Genomic DNA, 18,443 nt, shown 5'->3' with positions numbered 1-18,443 from the left:
CACATGTAAGTGATATCATGTGGCATTTGTCTTTCTCTTTCTGACTTCACTTAGTGTGATAATACTTGCATCCATGTTGCTGCAAATGACATTATTTCATTCGTTTTTTACAACTGAGTAGTATTCCATTGTATATATGTACCACAGCTTCTTTAGCCATTCATCTGTCAATGGACATTTAGGTTGTTTCCATGTTTTGGGTATTGTGAACAGTGCTGTTAATGAGCATAGGGGTGTATGTACCTTTTTGAATTATAGTTTTTTCTGGGTATGTGCCCAGGAGGGGGTTGCTGAATCATATGGTAATTCTAATTTTAGTTTTCTGAAGAACCTCCATACTGTTCTCCAGCAGTACAGCTTACATTCCCACCAACATTGTAGGAGGGTTCCCTTTTCTCCACACCCTCTACAGCATTTGTTATTTGTAGACTTTTTAATGATGGCCATTCTGACCGGTGTGAGGTAGTACCTCATTGTAGTTTTGATTTGCATTTCTCTAATAATTAGTGATGTTGAGCATCTTTTCATGTGCCTATTGGCCATCCATATGACTTCTTTGGAGAAATGTCTATTAAGGACTTCTGCCCATTTTTCAATTGGGTTGTTTGCTTTTTTGTTGTTGAGTTGTATGAGCTGTTTGTATATTTGGGAGGTTAAGCCCTTGTAGGTTGCATCATTTGCAAATAATTTCTCCCATTCTGTAGGTGGTCTTTTCATTCTTTTTATGGTTTCCTTTGCTGTGCAAAAGCTTGTAAGTTTGTTTAGGTCCCATTTGTTTATTTTTGTTTTTGTTTCTATTGCCTTGGGAGACTGACCTAAGAAAATATTGGTACGATTAGAGAATGTTTTGCCTATGCTTTCTTCTAGGAGTTCTGTGGTGTCATGTCTTATGTTTAAGTCTTTAAGCCATTTTGAGTTTATTTTTGTGCATGGTGTGAGGGTGTGTTCTAACTTCATTTATTTACATGCAGCTGTCCAACTTTCCCAGTGCCACTTGCTGAAGAGACTGTCTTTTTCCTGTTTTATATTCTTGTCTCCTTTGTTGAAGATTAATTGATGATAGGTGTGTGGGTTTATTTCTGGGCTCTCTATTCTGTTCCATTGATCCATATGTGACAACATGCCATTTTTAATTCCTCCCCTTCTCTCTCTGTTCTTCCTTCCTTCCACCTCTGCTTGAATCAGCCTCAATCCCTGGCCTTACTGTAACCCACTCTCATAGTTTGGTGCTGGATGCACCCCCAGCTCAGAACTCTAAGCTTAAAAGCCATTCCCTGGACTTCCCTGGTGGCGCAGTGGTTAAGAATACGCCTGCCAATGCAGGGGTCACAGGTTTGATCCCTGGTTCAGGAAGATCCCACATGCTGTGGAGCAACTAAGCCCCTGCGCTGCAACTACTGAGCCTGCACTCTAGAGCCCAGGAGTCACAACTACTGAGCCCATGCACCACAACTGGTGAAGCCCACGTGCTCTAGGGCCCGTGGGCCACAACTACCGAACCTGCTTGCTGCAGTTACTGAAGCCCACACGCCTAGAGCCTATGCTCCGCAACAAGAGAAGCCACCGCAACAAGGAGCCCATGCACTGCAACATAGAGTAGCCCCTGCTCACCACAACTAGAGAAAGCCTGCACACAGCAACAAAGACCCAACGCAGCCAAAAAAAAAAAAAGGAAAAAAAAAATTCCCAGGCATAGAGTTTCCATGATGTGTGTATACAGGTATATGCTTATGTGTGTGTGTGTCTGTATGTCTGTGTATGGCCAGAGTGCACAAGCACTTTTAGCAAGCACGTTATTCAACTGCCCCATTTAACAAAGCTGAGCCCAGGATTAAATTCTGTGGTTTCTGAATTTTCAGGAGGTGACATGCTGCCTTTGGTATCAGATTTGATTAAACTTGATAACTATAATGCCATTTGGTTCTGTTGCGGAGGAAGAATTAAATTGCTTACTCTAGAGAATGAATTTTTTCCACTAAGGAAAAGAACATTTATTAAAATTATCTTGGTGACTGAAAGGGGGAAATGTACTTCTTTTTCCTCATCAGAAGCAGGTCAAGGCATTATTAGCACGTGATAAAAATTGAATAATTGAGCAACACTGACTACTTGGGGATTCAGGTTTCCAGCCCCTGCTGTGTGATTAGTTCAGTCCAACCTGCTGGCGTGCTTAAGCAGGGAGCCTGCAAAGGATTAGGAAGGAAAAACCCTTTAACAAATCTCAGGTACTGAAGACATTTGATTTAATTTTACATGTTACACGTGGTAATCTGGTTTCCCTTGGCAACCTCCAGTTCTACCCTACTTTATAATCAGAGGATGGCAGGTGGATTACAGACTTGATGGCATCATCTGGAAGTGACCATAGGGAACAGAGTTTGCCTCAAAAGAGGAGAGAAAAAGGTCAATATAAAAGGACAGAAGAGTCTGAGTTCCCTTAAAAAAAGGACAGATAGTTCTCTATAGCTCAGATACCCATGAGGGTTTCATTGATGAGGGAGGTTCCAGAACTGCTTATAGCAGAGCAGTTTGGGACGTGAGGGAAAGGGATCAAGCCTTTTAAGTCTTTAAAGGGATAATAATTTTATTACTTGTGAAATACAGATGAGGTTTTAATTCAAAAATGACAGTAAGGGCTTCCCTGGTGGCGCAGTGGTTGAGCGTCCGCCTGCCGATGCAGGGGACACGGGTCGTGCTCCGGTCCGGGAAGATCCCACATGCCGCGGAGCGGCTGGGCCCGTGAGCCATGGCTGCTGAGCCTGAGCGTCCAGAGCCTGTGCTCCGCAACGGGAGAGGCCACAACAGTGAGAGGCCCGCGTACCGCAAAAAAAAAAAAAAAAAAAATGACAGTAATAGTTACCATTTATTAAGTACATGCCAGGAATCTTACTTGGTTCTTTACATATATAATTTCATTAAATCCTTATAATATCTCTGCAAGGGGAGTATTAATATCCCTTTACAGATGAAGAAACAAGTATTTATTGATCTGTTAAATAAAGTATGGAGGCTGAAGGAAGGTGGGGTAACATTGAATACGAGGTTTCAACTTTAGTCGATTTATTTATTTTTTTATTATTTATTTATTTTTTTCTATGATCTCAAAGTCCTATAAGTCTTAATAGCCCCTGTTACAAAACAGTATACTAAGTAATGTCCATTAATGATGACCTTTAGCCATCCAGAAAATTTTAAATTACAATCATCTTAGTCTAACTCTCTTATTTTATACATTAGGAAACAGAGTGCCAGAAATCTGGTAAAGCCTAAAGCCAGGTCTTCTGACAACTCATAATTTGTGTATTACACCATGCCCGTGCACTTTCAGAGAGAGCTTGAGTAAATGGAAGGCAAGAAGGAAGGTGTCTTGCAGTGCTATAAATGGTATTAGTTTGAGCTAGCAAAGTAAACAAACTAACAGATCAGAAGGTACTGATGAGACATTTAGGCATTGGGAACAGTTCTAGTTCTTACCTAGCTAGTGATTAATTTATTCTGCTTGGCTCATGTCTGAACAAAGTAATGCACATAATGTTTCCAAATGATCCTAAGTCTTTAGCAGTCTCTGGTGCCCCACCAGCCACTTGAAGTTTAAAAGGACAGGGTTCTACATATGAACAACAAAAGCTGTCTCTCTCTCTGTCTCTCTTTCTCTTTGTCTTTGTCTCCCTGTCTCTCTCTCTGTGTCTTGCTCTCTCTGTCCCTCTCTTTCTCCAGGTCTTGAAGTGGATGTGACTGGCCATTTTTGTGACATGTAGAAGCAGAGACTACTTATGGCATTTTATTGACTTACACACGTATGCTTCTGTCATGTTCACAGAATGCTGTATATACGAGGCAGGCCATGTATTACCTTTCTTTAAGGTGAAAGCTGTGGGAGTCTAATGGCAAACTGAGAAATCTTACTGTCACACACTTACCATGCAAAGCATTTTATATGAATTTCACTTAATCCTCATAACGACCATGATTGTGAATGTTATTGTTTTCATTTTAGCAACTTTTTCAGTTTTTTATTAATCCTTCCCAGAACATTCTCCCTAGCATTTAATTATGAGAATTTTCAAAACTATATTAAAGTTGAAAGAATTGTACAGTGAACACCCATATACCCACTTAGATTCTATACTTGTTGCTATTTTTCTTTATTTGCTTTATTATATACCTATCAATTTATCCAGCCACCCATCTTAGTTTTTGTTGTATTTCAAAGTGAGTTATAGACATTAGCACATTTTACTCCTAAACACTTATATGTGGATATCATTAATTAGAGTTAAAAATGTTAGCTCTATTAAAAAAACAAAACTGAGTCCTTTGGAGACATAGTATGTACTCCTCAATCACTTTGAGCTTTCCCCTATGAAATAGTAAGATATTTAAAAATATATATATAAGCTACCCATATTAAAAAACACTTGTAACTCATTAATGAGAAATAGAAATCTGTGGGGAGGAGGGGGATACCACCGTTGAATTCGTAGGCCACAGCAAGCCAGCACTACAAAGTGGCATCTTACCTCACTTCTGATTTTAAATGAGATTGAGGTCATTGCTGCATTTCTGAACACTAACTCCTCTCCTGAAAAGGAGAGTTTGATTAGGCAGTTACTTAAGCAGTTTACTAATGATATTGGAACCAAATTTCAATGAACATTTTTTCCCTTTTCTTTCTGGGTGTGACTAAATTGCCTACAGCATGCTGCATGGTTGCTGGTAAAACAGGAAATGGGGTAAGTAATTTAGGTAGGGAATTTTTACTACCCTTTAAATATAAGCTACCTGATTCTTAAAGTACTTTTACTACTACTATCTCTTTTTTTAGACGGAGTTCACTAGCTGCTAGAGAAATCGGCACAAAGAGGAAATTTTTATTGTATATATTTAAGGTGTTAACCTTGTTTAATTGGTTTATTTGCACAGCATATTAGTAGTCTATTAAAGCAGACTCATTTTTTTTTTGGTAGATTTATCATGAATGTAAATGCATGTAGTTTGGCAACTTATTTTAAAGGAACACATTTTATACTGGTCTTAGAAACTAAATTATAAAACTAATTATGCTATAAAAGATACATAGTAAAGTCCTAGTTAAGGCAGAACAACAGTGAGTTTATACATAGATAAGACATAGAAAACATAGGTCCACAATCCTTTATCTGAAACCCTTGGTGCCAAATGTGTTTTGAAATTTAGAATTTTTTAGACTTTGGAAATGTAATGCAGTATAAATACCATATATAATATACCCGTCTCCTCCAGGGTCTGGGATTGTACTATATAATCAAACATTAATATTTCTGCAGTGAAATATATGAATAGTCACAATAAATTTGATAAACAAAGTCTAAATAAATAGCCTCACATGTTCAAGTCAGAGTTTGGTTGCCAACTGAGTTAAGGAAAAAAATCTTTAATTTCCCAGAGCTTTCTGGATTTTGAAATTAAAAAATTTATACCAGTATGAAAAGGACCATGTGACTACTGGAGTTTCCTGTGTACTCTGGAAAGAAAACCACAGAGAGAAGTATAAATTTCTGTATCAGAATCTCATACTTGGTGTTTTGTAGAAAATTAGTTGATTTGGCTTTTTTGTGTGTGTTGTATTTCACATCTGCATTTTTAAAAGGGTAATAACCACATATTTATTAAAGGTTTGGGGGTTCTGTTAGGTTATGTTAAATTAGTCTCAAATGCTTGTGATTCTGGCGTAATAAAATTTGATCCTGTGTTTGTTAGAAATTTGTTAGCATAGTCAAGTCAGAGCATGCTATTTTTTAAATGTTTCCAATTTGCATCTACCTTGCTTGCTGTTGTTATTTCTTATTGAAGGATTTTAAACTAAGCTTAGTTCTTCCAAAAGATCCTGATCAATATAGGGATACTAGAACAGAAAAAAATATAGAATAGTAGTCTTTTCTCTCAGTGTCCCTAGTTCATTCTAATATCGAAAGGTTGTGGAGGAATTGCCGTTAAAGAATTGATTCAAGGAATTTAGGGAAAAATGTATTGGATATTTTGGTTCATGTTTGCTTTAGAATGGTTATCCTGTTGTATCTATAGCAAAAGTGATCCTAATTAATATCCTCATCATTAGTTATCTAGCAGAGGAAAGAGGGAAATGCAGTTACTAAGTATTAAATTGGTACTGAATTTACCTTAAGACTACTGATTCCCCTAAAGGACCATCAGCCATAAGCTAAGGACCTTTGTGAAAACATTCACCCTAAATTATATTAGAAAAGCTATTAGCCACATTCAACTTGCAGGATTGAAAATATGGAGTTTTAAGTATTATATTTTTGCCTTAAATGTGAGGTTGTTTCCAAAACGTCTCTTAACGCTTTCTTATAGCTCTTTAATCTGGAAGGAAAAAATTCCTGTTGAAGTTTTTAAACTGGATTAACATGCTTTAAATGTTTTTCAGAGACATGAGGGACTTAAAGTATCAGTTTTCTTAAATATATAATGAGTCATGTTTTAATCCATTTTTAGGATTGGCTTTGGCTACAATCCTTTGTACTCTCTAGAGTCTAAACAATTTTTGAAGGGTTTTCTGTTCTTGTGTTTTCTGTTTCACCTTTTTATTCTTTAAAATGTGTGCTCATACCTTAATTATTTACTTTTCAACTGCGATGCTATTTTATGCAAACATCATTAGTTAAACTGTTGATACAATATCAAGATAGTCTGAAAATTTCTAAAATGTTTCTGATAGAGAACTAGGAACAGTTTATGAAGCTAAAACGCTCAGTGTTTGAATAAGTTCTTAAGTGTAAGGAAGTAACTTAATTTTTTTGTCAGATGTAGGGCTTATCAGAGTATTTCATTGTTAAACCACAATCCCAAAGCATATGAAAGCATTCTGTTTAACCAGTTATTCTCAGCTGGATAAGAATGGGTAGATCAACTATTTCTTAATTTGCATTTTTTAGAGGGACAGTGGTCTTTATGTGTGTGTGTGTGTGTGTGTGTGTGTATTTAGATCAATTAAGTTTAGCCATTAGCTAAATTATTTTTTGTTTTCTACCTGTAATTCTTAGTGTCTTTTGGTCTTGAGGAATTAAATTACAATGGATATTGACTATATTGTCCTTTCTAATAGTGAAAATAGGACATTGAAAGAAATGATTCACAAGTTGGCCTAAACACCTCTTTTGTTAAAAGCAGTCCTGTAAATAGCTATAGGACTGATTTGAAATTTTAATTATTTGAATGATACGGCCTGTTTAATAGTGATACTGCAGAGTAGGACTGTTTAAATATTACCATACCATGTTTTTCTTTCCTTTTTCTTCAGTTCCTTTCTGTCTCATTTTAGGTTACAAACTAAAAGCTAGAACTCATAATTGGGATTTCCCCAAACCTATTTATTGGCTCATGAGTAGATTTTGGGGGAATGTAAAATATTTATTGAGATATTTATATGTTGTTAAATTGATGAGCATTCTAGAACACTGATACTTTAGGATTTGATACTTCTTCTTTACCAGTAAAGAGAAGTACAGCTTTTACATTGATTTCCCAAAAGTAAGCCCCCATTATCAGGAAGAGAGTAGATACAAACATTTTTGGTCTGAGATTATTGTAATACACAGTTTGTAGTTTCTAAGCAATAAATAATCCTCTCTATTCCACCTTTCCATCTTCTGATGTATAAATCCTGGAATCTGGCAATTCTATCTCAGAAAAACCTCATTTGTATGCTTTTGTCTTTGAAGCTTCAAAAACTGTCTTATATGCCATTAAAAAAAAGCAGTTTCTTGATTCTACTAGAATATAGGTCCATGAACTGAGGAATTTTTGTCTGCTTTGGTCTCTGCTTTCTATCTAATGTGTACAATAGTGCCTGGGACATAGTAGGCACTCAATAATATATACTTTTTAATAATCACATAAATTCTTACTTTCATAAAAATGAAGCTTTTCATGTCAGTGAATTAATTTTTATGTTATTCAGAAAGCAGAGTCTGTCGCTGGAAAGAAATGATACAGTTCAGCTAAAAGAAGCCTACAAATGGATAACTCACCCCCTGTTTTCAGAGGAACTGGGTGTTCCCATTGATGGAAAGGTATTGGGTCATCAGCATTGTTAATTTTATTCTGTGGTTTTACTAGTTTTATTTCATTAAATGGCAGAGTTTTGGTTATCCAAAAGAATCTTCTCTTTCAATAATCCAATGAAGGCTTTTTAAGATTTTAAAATGTTAATTTCTAACAGTCTTAAATTGAGGTTAAAGTTTTTCTTTGCGTCTTTTTTTTTTTTTTAAAGATTTCTTTGTGATCCAAGACACTTATAACAGGTGTAGTGTATCCTAATTGACCTTAAAAGGTTAGAAGTGAATCTTTGCCTTTAGTATATTTATAGTTTAATTAGATAGACAGATTTACTGATACAAAGCTAAACATAAATAACTAGGAACAAGTGTGGAGTCATCTCTAGACTGTTTAATTTTGGTTATCTGTGGCTAATTTTGTTTTCAAATATGCAGACAGACCCTATTCAACTACAGTGAGCATGGGCTCAACCTATCCCACCTTGTTGGTATCTCAGGTCCCTCTGTTTAATTTTAAGCAGACTGCCTTTGAAACCAGAACACTTACCATCTCCCCTATTCCAAGGCAGACCTTGCCTCAGCCTTTGAAATGGATTGAATTTTAGGGAAGAGTTCAATAGGTTTCCAGAGATGGAAAGAGGACATATTCCCAGCTCCTCTTAAATTAGACTTTAATAGTATGGCCTCATTGCTTCATCATTTTGCATGAAGGAAATTCCCTGAATATCAGACACACCCCTATTCAAGTAAAGTCACAAAACCATCTTTCAAAGCTAAGTAATTAAAAAATTTTCCTCGTTCTGAATTATATAGCTCTGTTTCCCTCTGTTAGTAAGAGTAAGCTCTGTCCTTTAAACTGAATACTAACAGAATAGAGAATAAAACCACTTCACCGATAGTATGAAGAGGAAATGAGATGATGAAAGTACTTTGGAAATTAGAGAAGTCATTGATGCAAAATATTTTAACCTCAAATTTCAGTTTGAAGCACAGATAATTTTACATGTTGAATCAGTGAGAACAGAAAATAAAAAACAAAAGATGCGGTAATGTTCTAATGGATTCAGGATGAATGAAGTTTTCTTGAGTAAAAGGAATGTGTTGCAATTTTAATTTTATTTTGTAGATTAGAGCAAAAATCTAGCTATTCACTATTGTGATTATAGAGTCGCTAATAGGCCTGCTGACGATCCAATGCAATCAGTAAATATAGAACACAATAAAAAAGGAAAAATTGTTATATGGTATGATATTTATATATTTTTCTCAGTGTGGAATTTTGTATAATCTCCATGGAGGTAAATGTATATAGAGTATGAACTTGTGCTTTTTTGTGTACAAGGATGTTCATTGTGGCATTTTTTAAAAACAGAAAAAACTTAACTACAACTTAAACGTCCAACAGTCCCTAGAGTGGAAAAGATGTTCATGATGCAATATTAATTGAATTAAGCAATTTTCCAAGTCTGTTTAATATACAAAGAAGTATATACATTTATGTTTATATTCATAAAAATGGCTAGAAGGAAACATGCCAAACTGTTACTGGTTCTACCTCAGTGGAATGGGATTGAAAACCCATCCTGTTTGATTATTTTATAATTTATTATGATCACTTTTTTAATAAAGCAAAAAATTAAGATCTTGCTTTTAAAAGTCAAATCCGTTAAGAAGTTTGAGCACTTAAAACAAGCCTCATACAGAGTTTTTTTTTTTTTTTTTTTTTTTTTTTTTTTTGCGGTACGCGGGCCTCTCACTGTTGTGGCCTCTCCCGTTGCGGAGCACAGGCTCCGGACGCACAGGCTCAGCGGCCATGGCTCACGGGCCCAGCCGCTCCGCGGCATGTGGGATCTTCCCGGACCGGGGCACGAACCCGTGTCCCCTGCATCGGCAGGCGGGCTCCCAACCACTGCGCCATCAGGGAAGCCCTCATACAGAGTTTTTAAGCATGTGCATAAAGTGCTATTTGCTTTGCTAATAATTCTAATCATAGTACTGACAGGAGTAATTCTTCATTTCTTTCAGTTATCCCTTTCCAATTCCCTGAATTCTCATTCATCTTCATACCTAATTGTACATTTATATATTTTTCTCAGTGTGGAATTTTGTATAATCTTATACAAAATTTATACATGTAGAAAAAATATACTTGTACAAAAATGTATACATGTACAAAAAATCATACAAATTTATTTTAAAATTTGTTTTAAACTTGTTTTTTGTAGGATCACTGATGATTGAGTTTTAGAAGTTAAAAAAAAAAAAAGACGATTTCCTTTACAGCTGCCCTGTGAACAAGCTGATATGAAAACAGTAGTATTTCCAGTTTTTCTTGTCACTCTTTTTCTGAGCCAACCTTTGAGAGTTAATTTCTGTTTCCATTCATAAGTTGTTAGATGTTAGTTTCCTTTTGCTCATCTTTAAACTGTCTTTATAATTTTTAGAGCTTGTTTGAAGTGAGTGTGGTCTTTGCTCACCCAGAAACAGTTGAGGATTGCCACTTCCTGTAAGTTACAATGTAAACAACAATGCCAATTGTGCAACATTGTTAATATTTTTTGATTTTCATGAAAATAGTATTGCTCTTCTTTCTAATGAGCCTGTCAGAACTTGTCATGTCTTAGTAGGTTGTGAGCTGTCTGACATAAGGGTCTAGGCAAACCAATGCAGCTCATATAGGGTTCATTTTGTCTGCTTCTGATATCCTGAATTTAGCAGCCATGTTGTATAAAATATATTTGAATTTTATCCTCCCCAAAATAAACTCATTAATCTTTTATATTACCTTGAATTTTACTTAGACGTGCGATATGCCCAGATTGTTTCAAGCCAGCCAAAAACAAACAGGTAAGGATTCCTGCTTCTTACTCTTTAGTGAGTTTTGTCTGAGCTGAATATTCAAATTAACAACAAAAAGGATATGCATTACAAATGTTGGCAATCTATTATACTAAGAATCAGTCTTTAAATATTTCTATTTGCTACATTTATTTCCATTTTTTCAGTTCTCAACACCTTTGCCTTTGGCTGGGAAGTCGTAACACACAAATGTTCTCATGCTTGTGTCAGTGTCTGGATTGTTTCCCCAAGATTATGTCATCTGGGAAAATACCTGTTCAGTATCATCACCATTCCAAACTTTTGTCTAATATTTATTTTCTAGAAATCGGTATTTTGAAAATATAATCCAAAGTAAATTATTTTATTTAGAACAGTCCTGAATTAATAGCGCCTATTTCAGGCTACATTTGCCAAAAGGTATTTTATTTAAACTCTCCTTTACTGTCTGATGTGAGCTGGTCTTCGTGTTAATGAGAAAAATTAGTTAGCATGTACTTTTAGTTTCTATTATGCCTGGATAGAATAGCATGGTATGATATTGGCAAGCTTTCACACCCCAGTTACTTAACTGGTTTTGTGTAGACTCAGGCATTCCTAGTTTTACCGACATCCATTTCGCTGCTGTGGTTGTTAAAAAGAATATAAGTTTATTGCCAAAGATACATCTTTTGGTCTTTCCTCTTGCCTGGGGTGGGAGGGGAGGGTTGGGGAGTTTGTAACATATGCCAAATACCCTGTGTGGAAATAATCAGAAATGCAGGGAGCCTAAAACACTTCTTGCCTCCTTTTCTCACATCATGGTATACCTAGAACATTACCATGTTTGGCCAGCACCCTGAGGTTAACAGATGAAGTTGCTCTAAGTTGTAAGCAATAGGCCTGGGGGTTCTCATTGTTCCAGGCCCTGCCCCTCAGCCCTTGTGAACTAGAGGGATCTGGGCACAACTGTGGCCCAGTGGTATGCTTTGCCATACCACTTGGGAAGCTCTGCCCAAATGAGCTGTAAGCCATATTTATATTAAAGATCTAGTTTTATTTGTTGTTATCTTTGAGGAAGTATATAAGTACCAGCATCAAATAATAGAGTAAGGAAGTTTTTGTCAAACGATCATGGACACCACGCCATTTGGCCAGTAGGTGTTGTATAGTCTTAAATGTAGTTTTCCTGCCTTATGGCTGGGAATAATTTGAATGACCTTTTGAGATTCTTTCAGGCCTAAGATTTCATATCTTAACAAACAGGCACTTAATTTTTAATTCTAACCCTACGACACCTTAGGGCTCCCCAGAATATGGTTTAGAAAATCAGTTTTTGATGATAAACTGTTTAGATACCTACATTATTCTTCTTTTCAGTCAAGTATAATTTCTCATAACAGAAGAAATAATTGTGATTTATCATAATGACCACAAATATATGCACTAATTAGTTCTAGCATGTCTACCATGAGGTTTGGCTTTTCTTATTTTAAAAAACCCAGAGTGGGACATTTGTAGATGCCCTTTTATTCAGTATAGTGGATTCATTTACTTTCTCAGAGGTTGGTGAGTGATATTGAATTGCTAGATGCCAAGTCAGCCTGGTTGGCTCTGTTTTACCCCTTACCCTGGCAGCCAACTCCTAAACTATATACCGTGGCCCCTGAAGGGATGTAGGGAAGAAAAGGTAGATGGGTCAGTCTAAATTTCTTTTGAGGTCTAGGAAAAAATATTCAAAGCACATTTCCTGCAATGTCATCATTTTTGTATTTGAAGAATACCACATTTTGAGGGGAATGGGAGAGTGCAGTGAAGAAGACATTCTGCTAGATCCACCTGGTATTATAGACATAGACTAGATTGAAGAGAAGGGTTATAGGGTCTACCAATCACAGAACTGACAGTATGAACACTTGTGCTTCATTTATTTTCTTGAAGTTTTTAAGTATTTCTCCCTTTTAAGTATGGTTTAAAATGATATAATTTCTCCAACCATGTTCTTTGTTTCAACTCTGATGTTTTCTTATATAGGTGATAAAATGTCTTTTCTTTTCATTTTACCCTATATAGTCAGTATTCACTAGAATGGCAGTTATGAAAGCTTTGAATAAGATTAAAGAAGAGGATTTCCGCAAGTAAGTAGAATTATAGAAACAAGAAATAATCATGGAATTTTAGAATAAAGGGAATGTTAGAAATAATCTGCATTATCTCTAAAACAAGACTGGATATATTTTACGGAACAGGATTGTGTCTTAATCTTTATTATATCCCCAATCCCTGGCTCAGTATCTGGCATGTAGTGGTGTTCAGTAAATGTCAAATTAATATTTGAATTTATGAATCATGTCCAACTTCTTTATCTTTTAGAGGAGGATATTGAGGTCCAAAGAGGGAGTTGACTTGCCTAAGATTTCAACTGGGCAATAGAGAGTGGACATAGAGCCAGGTTTCCTGATTCTCCAGCCTACTACTGGCCCCATTACATCCCTCGTCCTGGATTTCCTGTTATTGTACATCTCCAGAAGAGGGAGAAAAGGGCTCCTGAGTTTCCTTTCTTATTAAAATATACTGAACTACAGTAAATCTTAGATTTAATTCTCAGTGTGTTCATTTTATTTAATAAAATATTATCATAGTTATCCTTCCAGAAGAAGTTATGGCGAAGGTTTCATATATTTTTCTGACTAAACATGAGTCTCAGAATGGAAATATTTTTATTAAAAAAAAATTTTTTTTTTGGCCACGCTGCATGGCTTGTGGGATCTTAGTTCCCCGAACAGGGATTGAACCTGTGCCCCTTGCAGTTGAAGCACAGAGTCCTAACCACTGGACTGCCAGGGAATTCCCTATTAAACTTTAGGAAGTAAAGACAGTTACTCTCTACAAGCAATAGTTCCTGAGTTTCTAAGTGCTTTCTTTGTTAAGACATCTTGGGAAACGGAATGAAAACTTTAAGACAAGCATTTTGGATTAAGTCCACATCTAGTCATTTACAGGTAGATTCCATTCCATGGCTTTGGAATTTCTCAGATGGTGGACAGAGAATAAAGCCATACATTGCTCTTTCTGGTCTGTCCTCAGCTGGATTGAAGTTTCTTAGCTAAAGTACAGACTCTGCCATATTCCACTTTTTCTGGCTCTGTGGTCTGATTCCCAAGGTCATAGTTGAAATGAAGAGGAAAAAGAAAAATGTTGGAGTACCCTCGCCACAGGTGGGACATGCTCATGTGGCCAGTCTCTGACTGCACACCAGCTTTACCCAAATGACTGAGGACCTTGTCAGCCAGCAGCAAGTGTTCATGGATAGCAAAATGAACCTGGAGAGGTTTCCACTACATATAGATGCATTTTTTTCCCCAAATCTCCAGGTTGATTTTGGAAACTGTCATTTGGGAACATGAGGCCTCCTGAGCATGAATGTTATTAGCGAGCCCTTATTTACTTAGTGCCACTCTCATGTATGAAAAGTGGTACTCCAGAGGCCTAAGAGACCCTTATGGTTCCAAAACTTAAAATTAGGGAGAGGCTTAGTCCTTGAGAGACTCAGGCTCTGTGTAACTCAGACAGTGCTGATTCATCTTAGTTATGTGTTTCAATATCATGTCTGGAAAATAGTAGCTGTAAAATTTATTTTGTTTTGCAGGCAGTTTCCTTGTCCTCCAAACTCACCAAAGGCTGTATGCAGTGTTGTTGAAATTGAATGTGCTCATGGTGCTGTTTTTGTGGCTGGTAAAATATTTAGTCCAGGATATACTTACATTGTCAATTTTCTCTCCTTTCTGAAAAACTCAACTAACTCCTCCTCTGTTTCCTTCTTACTGTTGTTATTAATTTCTGATTAGTTAACTCTTTTGAGAACTAGAGCTGATAACCAAGTTTATTGTAGGTTCTGTAGACATTCTTAAGGGTCACTCAGGAGATTTGTTATTTAAAATGCCATGTTGAAGGGAAATGATACTTCCCAGGTTTAATAGTTTTCATCAGAGATGGCCAGGTAAAAATATGGGTACATGTACAGACCTGAAACTGGTCAGGAGAAGGGAGAGGATGTTTTATAACATGAAATCAATCCTGAAAAAAGTTATTTTATTATCTGCAAAATGACTAAACATTTGGCTTCTGCCTGGAAAAAGAAATTGTTGCATTGACTTTCCCAAGAGGTAAATCGGGTAGACAGTTCTTGTTTTGAAAGCTACAGCTGTTTCATAGTAATAGCTGAAATGAAATTGCTCTTTAGTCTTGAGTATAATACCCTGCCCTGGTGTAATAAAAGCTACCTGCCTTGGAGTAGCTTTTTTCATAAAACAGTGAGTCATATTCTGTTAGGGTTTTTTTTTTTTTTGCTTACAAAAACTTCAAAATTTCCTGTGTTTGAATTCTTTGGAATACATTATCACCAATGACTATTACACTGAGAGTGTTATTAACCAGGCATAAAAACAGTAGTTGCTCTTTTTTTAAGTGATTCATAGTGTGTTCCATACTATTGTAACTTGTTCAGTCAGCCAAAAAGATTAATAAGTATATTGAGCATTCCTTTAGAACTCATTTGATGATTCATACCGTGTCTTTAGCCATCTGTTCTATTGCTACCTTAAATTTTTTCATTTAATTATGTGTATGTGTTGACTCTCCAAATTAGATTGTAAGTTAGTTGAAGGCTAAGCCTTGTTTTATATCATAGCACCTAGGATACTGGCACTCAATAAATAGCTGTTGCTTTCCTTTTTATCCTATTGTGTTAAGCACACATTCCATCCAGGTGACCTTTATATTTCTTTGGCAGGGAGATATAATAAATACTCCAGGAATCTACCACAAACTCCTTGGATAATTGATGGAGAAAGGAAGCTGGACTCTTCAGTGGAAGAATTAATTTCAGACCATCTTTTGACAGTGTTCAAAGCAGAGAGTAAGTGTTATAATATCCATATTTTATTTACATTGTCATTCATGAATAGACTTCTTGGAGGTGGCAGGAAAGATTTCTATATTTTGTAAACCACCACCAAGTCTGGGCCCCTTGGCTGGCAGCTTCCTGTGAACAGGGACCGCTGTGTCCTGAGCTCCTCTGCCCTGGGCTGGATTTGAGCCAAGGTGCCCTAGGATTTCTCTCCTCTCTCAAGATTACGCTTTTTCCTGGGCAAATTCAAAACAATTGAAACTACTTTAAATGAATGCACTTAAGCTCTGACCTTGGGACACCTTGAGCCTCTGCCTCTTTTTGGGAATATGAGGTAATTAAAATACAGCTTCCACATCAAGTGCTGTTCAAGAATAATCACTGGCAAATGCCCAGCTTCCATCTTAACGGCTAAAGTGTCCCAGAATAAAGTTCAGGCCTAGAGAAAATAGATCAATAGCTACCATTTTACAAAGACTTAATAGTAGTTGTGTTGTTTTAATTTCCTAAGTATTAATGAGCCCAGGTTTGTGGGGTGAGTCAGATCCTGTCAGGCATATGCTTTCTTTGCTCAATAGGACTATCAGGTCAAAGGAGTAAAAAACCTTGATTTCACCTAGGATTAGACTAGAGGAAAGGGACTAAGATTTCAATCACAAGAAACCATGTTGTACATCAGGAGAAACTGTAGACAATGAGTAAGTATATCATACTCTTTGGAGTGGGTCTCCTAGCATAATTAGAACACCTTTTTAAAAAATATTTATTTATTTATTTGGTTATGCTGGGTCTTAGTTGCGGCAGGCAGGCTCCTTAGTTGCGGCATGTGGGCTCCTTAGTTGCGTCAGGCAGTCTCCTTAGTTGTGGCATGTGAACTGTTAGTTGCGGCAGGCATGTGGGATCTAATTCCCTGACCAGGTATTGAACCCGTGGCCCTGCATTGGGAGCATGGAGTCTTAACCACTGCTCCACCAGGGAAGTCCCAGAACACCTTTTTTGAAGGACCAGATAGACCAAGACATCCATCTTTTTCTCTGACAAACCTTAAGACAAGCCTGCTTTAGGAATGGCGAGCAGGTGACCAAAATGAGACATGGCTATCCCGTCCAGCTCTCTGCTTGTTAAGAGGAAAGAGAAGCACTTCAAAAACCATATCCCTCTTATAATTTGTTGCCTATCAGGTAGGTGGGCCCTTTTAAAAAGGGCCTTTAATAATTGTTTACTGAATGGAGAAGAAAGTAACCTAGCAACGTAATATTTTTCAAAATCTTAGCTGTAAAGGGCTATTGCCACGAGCTTTTACCTACTTGATTTAATATTTACACGCTGATTATCTCCTAAGACTTATCCAAGTTACGAAGAAGTGAAAATAAAGCGTTAGTATGAAAAGTGTCCTTCAAACTCTTTTTGGGGGGCTACCTTATTCCCTTTCTGTAAGAAAATTCAAGATTTTGTTCTGATTATTTGGGTCCCAAGGAAGCCTCCATTCCCAAGAGGGATGTTGGGGGGCTCTGAAATAGCTATATGTTTCCCCCTTGAAATCTTTCATGAAGGTGATTTGTTGTCAATTTCCATTTGAGGAGGGAAAAAAATTTCTCCAAACTGAAAATAAAGCAAACTGTGTGTTTAGCATCTGTAATTGTGTGCTGAGGAAATTTATTAAGAGCCGCTTGAGAAAAAGCAGAGCTCTGGGCCTCTGTGCTAACTGGCTCCTTGTCGTGAAATAAAACCTTGTTGTTCGAAATGCCTGATTAATAGCATCGATTTGCTAAACTTGTGCTTCTCAGATACATTACTCGTTACTTCTGTGATTCACATCTGACAACTCTGGGAAAATGGTTCTGACTGTTGTACCTCTGTGCTTTACAGCTCTATGAAAATAAACCAGTATTGCATGAAGCAGCCTAGCTACTTCTATAAAGCAGAAGTAACTAGTACTCCTTCCCCTCAGTGGGAGATACAAACTTGTTTCTCAGCCACTTCAGACTGACACATCATATTCTCTACTTGCCAGTTCTCTAGTTAATAAGTAAAACTTTGACACACTCTCAAAATCAGTATGTCTAAGAAGTGTTTTCCTAATACATTTATTACTTCACTTATGGAATAAATATTTGTCATGTCAGTTCCCTGCTGAAAACTGGTCAGTGACTAGCTACAGGGTAAAGTCCAAACTATATAACTTGATATTCTGAGACCGTCATCATCTGGCCTCTGCCCATTCTTCAGTCCCATTGTCTATCTGCCCCCAGGTATGAGAGCCACTACAGACTATTGAACCCCTTACAGTTCCTGATCATTCTTGCCCTTGGTTTTGTCCTTGTTGTTTGTTTGTTTGTATGTTTGAAATATCTGTTCCATTGAGCAGAAGTCTGTAGAACTCACAGGATTAGGGGGATAAGGCAAGGCGTAATGTGAGTTTAGAAAAATCAACTAAATTTTAAGCATATATTTCCTCATACTTAAGGCAGTGACTCCTTTTCCTTTTTTTGTCATTTATTATTCATAATTGCAAATTATTTTTTAAAGTTTGCCGCCTGAAGTATTTCTCAACGTAGGGTCCAAATTTGCAACATTTTTCTGAAAGATATAATAAATACCCCTTCTCCCTTAATCTGGATTTAATGTTTCTTTGGACTTCTCAAGAGCCTAGTTTTCTG

At 36.7% G+C, this 18,443-nt stretch overlaps 1 protein-coding gene across 9 annotated transcripts in view; it reads left to right on the top strand.

The window, feature by feature from the left end:
* Positions 1-18,443, top strand: part of PUS10 (pseudouridine synthase 10) — a 68,842-nt gene that overhangs the window by 33,276 nt on the left and 17,123 nt on the right. For all 9 annotated transcript variants that reach the window (XR_004352836.1, XM_032652782.1, XM_032652778.1 and 6 more), the window contains exons 5-11: positions 4,699-4,733; positions 7,961-8,072; positions 10,502-10,563; positions 10,859-10,904; positions 12,948-13,012; positions 14,524-14,609; positions 15,667-15,792. Coding sequence is in view for 8 of the 9 variants with exons in the window: in XM_032652782.1 (XP_032508673.1) it covers positions 4,699-4,733; positions 7,961-8,072; positions 10,502-10,563; positions 10,859-10,904; positions 12,948-13,012; positions 14,524-14,609; positions 15,667-15,792 (532 nt within the window). In the remaining variant the exon portion in view is untranslated. The remainder of the gene's footprint in view (positions 1-4,698; positions 4,734-7,960; positions 8,073-10,501; positions 10,564-10,858; positions 10,905-12,947; positions 13,013-14,523; positions 14,610-15,666; positions 15,793-18,443) is intronic.

The sequence above is a fragment of the Phocoena sinus genome, chromosome 13, assembly GCF_008692025.1.
Source record: "Phocoena sinus isolate mPhoSin1 chromosome 13, mPhoSin1.pri, whole genome shotgun sequence".
NCBI lineage: Eukaryota > Metazoa > Chordata > Mammalia > Artiodactyla > Phocoenidae > Phocoena > Phocoena sinus.
The sequence above is the reverse complement of the archived record's forward strand: the minus strand, read 5'-3'. Positions and strand labels throughout refer to the sequence as shown.